The sequence below is a fragment of the Populus alba genome, chromosome 4, assembly GCF_005239225.2.
Source record: "Populus alba chromosome 4, ASM523922v2, whole genome shotgun sequence".
Taxonomy (NCBI): Eukaryota; Viridiplantae; Streptophyta; class Magnoliopsida; order Malpighiales; family Salicaceae; genus Populus; species Populus alba.
This window is the reverse complement of record NC_133287.1, coordinates 17,519,600-17,524,935: the sequence shown is the minus strand read 5'-3', so window position 1 is coordinate 17,524,935 and position 5,336 is coordinate 17,519,600. Positions and strand designations below refer to the sequence as shown.

Here is a 5,336-nt window from a genome sequence, read left to right as displayed (position 1 = left end):
AAACAATACAGCACAGCACATCGGATCCAAAATTACTATTCCCTTGCTTTTCCCTCCGGTGACACAAATAATTCTAATGATCGTTTCACGAGGAGAAAAACCCGAGAAATTGAAAAGATATTTAAAAAGCCCAAGACCCTGGCCCACAAGCCCACTAGCCTCCCTGCCGATCTCCCCCTATATAATCGACCTCAACCGTTCATGCAATTCTCGCCACTTCCACCTTCGTGTCTTCCTCCATCTCTTCTTTTCCTCCGCAACCCTAAATCCTTCGCTTCCCATTCTTCCTCCTCTTAAAACAAAAACCCAGATCTGCATGGTGTGGTCTCTCTTCAGCTCTTAGATTTGTTGTTTCTTGCATTTGTACAAGAATCTTAAATTATCAAATTGTTACCATCTTCTGAGTGGTGGGTCGGGATTAGAGAATCAAGTAGGGTTAAGAGAAGGAGGTGTTGTTACTGTTTCAATAGATCCCCTTACTGCTTCTTTTGAGGGGGTAGCCGGGGCCTCGCGCCTCGGCGGGTTTTAAAGCCCCCACCTATACAAAAATAGTGGAAATAACATCAACCAACAATTTCTTCCTAGTTCTAACAAACTTCTTCTTCTTCTTGTTCATTTCTTTGTTATAACAACAAATCTTTGCGGAAGAGGATGCCTGCCCTGGCTTGTTGCGTTGATGCTGCGCATGCGCCTCCCGGCTACGCTTTTCCTGCCGGGGATAGCTCTCTTCCGTTCCCGGTGCCATGTTCGCCGGGCGTACCTCTTTCAACAACCTCCACCCATACCGCCGCCGCCGCCTCTGAAAATTCCTCTGCTCATTGGTCACCTTCCCTCTCTGCCGCGCTTTACAAAATCGATGGCTGGGGTGCTCCGTATTTCTCTGTGAATTCCTCCGGCAATGTTTCCGCCCATCCTTACGGTGCGGACACGCTGCCTCACCAGGAGATTGATTTGCTAAAAATAGTGAAGAAAGTTTCGGATCCAAAATGGGTTGGTGGGCTGGGGCTCCAGCTCCCAGTAATTGTACGCTTGCCTGACGTGCTTAAAAACAGGCTAGAATCTCTGCAGTCTGCTTTTGATTTCGCAATCCAGTCTCAGGTCTACGAGGCTCATTACCAAGGTGTTTATCCTGTGAAATGTAACCAGGACCGGTTTGTTGTTGAAGATATTGTGAGATTCGGATCTCCGTTCCGGTTCGGGTTGGAAGCTGGGTCAAAACCCGAGCTTCTCTTAGCTATGAGCTGTTTGTGCAAGGGAAACCCGGAAGCGCTCCTGATTTGTAATGGGTTCAAAGATGGAGAGTACATTTCTCTCGCGTTGATTGCCAGGAAACTCGCTTTGAATACAGTGATTGTTCTTGAACAAGAAGAAGAGATTGACCTGGTTATTGAACTGAGCAAGAAAATGTCTATTAGGCCTGTGGTTGGTGTTCGAGCAAAGCTGAGGACAAAACATTCGGGTCATTTCGGGTCCACTTCAGGTGAGAAAGGGAAATTCGGGTTAACTACGACCCAGATTTTGCGGGTCGTGAAGAAGCTTGAACAAGCAGGAATGCTTGATTGCTTCCAGCTGCTGCATTTCCATATTGGATCTCAGATCCCCTCTACATCCTTGCTTGCTGATGGTGTAAGCGAGGCTGCGCAGATCTACTGTGAATTGGTCCGTCTTGGTGCTCGTATGCAAGTCATTGACATTGGAGGTGGGCTTGGTATCGATTATGACGGGTCTAAATCTGGTAATTCAGATCTTTCCGTGGCATATGGGCTTGATGAGTATGCTCTAGCTGTCGTGCAAGCTGTCAAGTTTGTCTGTGACCGTAAGAATGTTAAGCATCCAGTGATTTGCAGCGAAAGCGGGCGTGCTATTGTTTCTCACCACTCAATTTTGATATTCGAGGCTATATCTTCAAGCTCGACTAGTGCCGCGTCAATGACTTCGTATGAAATGCAGTATTATCTTGGCGCGCTTACTGAGGATGCTCGTGCTGATTACCGGAACTTAACTGCTTCAGCAATAAGAGGTGAGCATGAGGCCTGCTTGTTGTACGCTGATCAATTGAAACAAAGTTGCATTGATCAGTTTAAAGAAGGAAATATTGGTATGGAACAATTAGCTGCTGTTGATGCATTGTGTGAATTGTTCTATAAAACCATTGGTGCATCTGATCCAGTTCGCACTTATCATGTGAATTTATCTCTGTTTACTTCAATTCCTGATTTCTGGGGGATTGGACAGTTGTTTCCAATAGTCCCTATTCATCGACTTGATCAAAGGCCTGGCGCGAGAGGAATTTTGTCTGATCTAACATGTGATAGTGATGGGAAGATTGATAAGTTCATAGGTGGTGAGTCCAGCTTGCCACTTCATGAAATTGAAGGTGGTGGTGCCGGTGGTAATGGTGGGAAGTATTACCTGGGGATGTTTTTGGGCGGGGCTTATGAGGAGGCGCTCGGTGGAATTCACAACCTGTTCGGTGGCCCTAGCGTCGTGCGGGTTTCACAGAGTGATGGGCCACACAGCTTCTTAGTCACGCAAGCTGTGCCTGGCCCGTCATGTGGTGATGTCCTCCGAGTTATGCAGCACGAGCCTGAGCTCATGTACGAGACCCTGAAGCACCGCGTCGAAGAATATTGTCACCATGATGAGGATAGCGATGATGGTGATAGCGATCATGGAATGGGAAGCATTGCTAGTTTAGCCAACAGCCTTGCTAGCTGCTTCCATAACATGCCTTATCTGGTGGCTCCTTGTTCAGTTACTGCTATGAATAATAGTGGCTTCTACTACTGCAACGAGGATGATTACAATGCTGCTGCTGATACTTCTTCCTGCGAGGATGAGAAGTGATCCGATGCCTGTGCTTGAGAGTAACATCCCCGTTAATGGTTGGTTTTCTGTTGGAGGTCGTCCTGTCAATTTTTAGTATCTTAACTTTTATTTCTGTCCATTTTTAATGTTCATCAAAGAGCAAAAGATGTAACGATCAGGACAGTATCTTTTGCATTTCCTTGTGAAAGAGGGGATGGAGAAACCGAATAATCTACCCCTTTGTAAATTCGGAAACTTGTCCCCTCCTTTTAGTAGACTTTTTTCAAGAGTTCTAGTGCAATAGTTCTGGCTTTTTTATTTTCCTTGTTCATATTCTTTCGAGTTACTCATGCTTGGCACGAAGTTAAGTTTTCAGTTAGGCCCAATTGAATGCGCATTCATGCTCCGATGGCTGCCCTTTTTTTTTAAAAAAAAAATGGGTGTACTTTCTGTTCTGTTTTACTACTGTCTCCCTGATCTTATGTAGGGCCTTTTCCTTCAATGTGGTTTTGATCTTATGTGGAAAAAAAATGTAAATGGGGTCTTGTCTTTTGATGAAAGGCTAGATTACACGATTCGGTGCTCATGTTTTGTGGGGTCTCATTGTCTTTATGCTTTGTCCGGGGCCTTGACAGTTGATATGAAAATTAGACTTGAATTGTTAGCTGCAACGATTACTGTTTGTTATGTTGACGGACCAAACATTTCCTTGCTGAACAATCCTCAGATTCTAGTGAGAACTTGTTTTCTTAGTTCATACTTGACGGCTTTGGCTATTGAAGTGGGGTTTCCCCTGTGTGTTGGCTTTGTATTTGCTAGGAGTGAAAGTGCAAAGTGGAAGTGTGTGCTTACATACTTTGGCTCGACGGTGTTCTTTCTTTCAAAGGAGTCGCCTTTTTTTGACCACAATTTCGTGGGCTTCTGTACAGCCTCAATGACAACCTGTGGTCAAAAGTGGAAGAAGGGCGTGCTTATTGTATTATGAGTGAAGACTGGTGGTTGGCTGTGAGGCACACAAATAGTGTGATGGATATTTTTCTATGAATTGTGAGATAAAAACATAAGATCACATTACTCGGGAGATGTTTCTTCGAGTCCAATATATTCAACGAGATGGGAGAGGATAATAGAAACAAAAATAGTGTTGCTGCCAGTTTCTGGAGGTTGATTTGATGGTGTCTCTAATCTAATAATAAGTCAAAGATCCACTTGATGCTCGTCTAATTAATTAATTAGGTTTCTCATGTTGTATGAGATATGAACTTCATCATTGACTTTGGAATCCTATGAAAAACTGGGAATCGGGGGATATAATGCACAGTAACCTTTCTTTTGTTCCTTCTTCTCTCCTCCTTTATTTTGGAACTTATTTGTTATTCTAGCAACAGGTAGTGGCATTCAGAAAGAGGCTGATATTATGTCCACCGCTGTTTGTACATGCTTGGTGAAAACCAGAAGCACGAGTAATTGAGTATATGTTCTTGCGCAGGCGAATTTTTATGGTTCAGGTTCTCTTTTCTTCTACTTTTAGAGAGACACGCCTCTTGAGCCTTACTCGAAGCTGGGGAATTGTAGGGGAGTTGACATGCATCAATTTTTTTCTTTCTTTCTTATCTTTGATGTCAAGGAGAATAGAACATCCCTGTTCACCAGACATGTAGGAGAAGTGGACATTATGGGTAGAATAACAACTTTTCTTTGCTTTAGAGTTTAGTATTGGCACTCTCTTATAAAAAAAGAAAGGACGAAACTAAAGAAAGAGGCATAATTATTGTTCGTTGCTAAATAATCTTTCATGTCCAGGATGCATGATGTGCTCCCGGCTCCCCCAGCAGCTGATTATTACTACATTTTAGAATAAGCATCTTTAGTGCGGAAGATTATTTATGAGCTCCAACTGGATTGAGATCTTATCTTCGGATGCTGGATGTAGGTTGACCTTCTTCTACAAGTCTCAGGATGCTTGCCGTGGGCAAATCATGAGGGGTTAATTAGGACTGCAGAATCAAGCGTATACTTGGTGTAAAATAGCTTAATCTGTAGCGAAGACGATGTACATATTGGGATTCAAGGAATAACACAGTACTAGGTTGCTTTGGCTCAACCGCATTCAACATGTTCTGTGACTGTCTTGTAGGTTACTCAGAAGACTGCTGTGTTCCTATTACCTGGGACCAAATTTCTATGTTGTTGCATGTATATGACCAGCTCTCATGGGGTTGATGATTAATTTAGCGCTGTCTAATTAGCATAACTATATATTTTCTGAACATTGGCTCGTCCTACATTTGAGTTAAAGATGCTGGCATAGAAAATTAAGCTACATGTGCTCTCAACTGAGCGGAACGAGTTCAATTCACGGGACATTAATGCCATGAAGAATGAGACTTCTTAAAATGTCTATTTCTGTTATGTTTGGAATAAGAACAAAGCACAGGATGTATTTACCTTAATTTCTTTTCAGGTCGGTCTTTCAACTGTTGTGTCCAAGTAAGTCAATTTCTCAAGAACATGAGCTCTTTCGAAAA

The 5,336-nt window shown here is 43.2% G+C and overlaps 1 protein-coding gene across 1 annotated transcript; it reads left to right on the top strand.

Annotated features, from left to right (window-relative positions):
• Positions 1-204: 204 nt before the first annotated feature.
• LOC118050613 (arginine decarboxylase) lies at positions 205-3,126 on the top strand. Its single transcript, XM_035060996.2, has one exon. It carries the CDS (start codon positions 652-654, stop codon positions 2,845-2,847), a length of 2,196 nt encoding a protein of 731 aa, XP_034916887.1. The 5' UTR covers positions 205-651; the 3' UTR covers positions 2,848-3,126.
• Positions 3,127-5,336: the final 2,210 nt, after the last annotated feature.

Bases quoted from the DNA above. Each gene is read 5' to 3' on its own strand.
- LOC118050613 (XM_035060996.2), top strand. From the start codon at position 652: ATGCCTGCCCTGGCTTGTTGCGTTGATGCTGCGCATGCGCCTCCCGGC.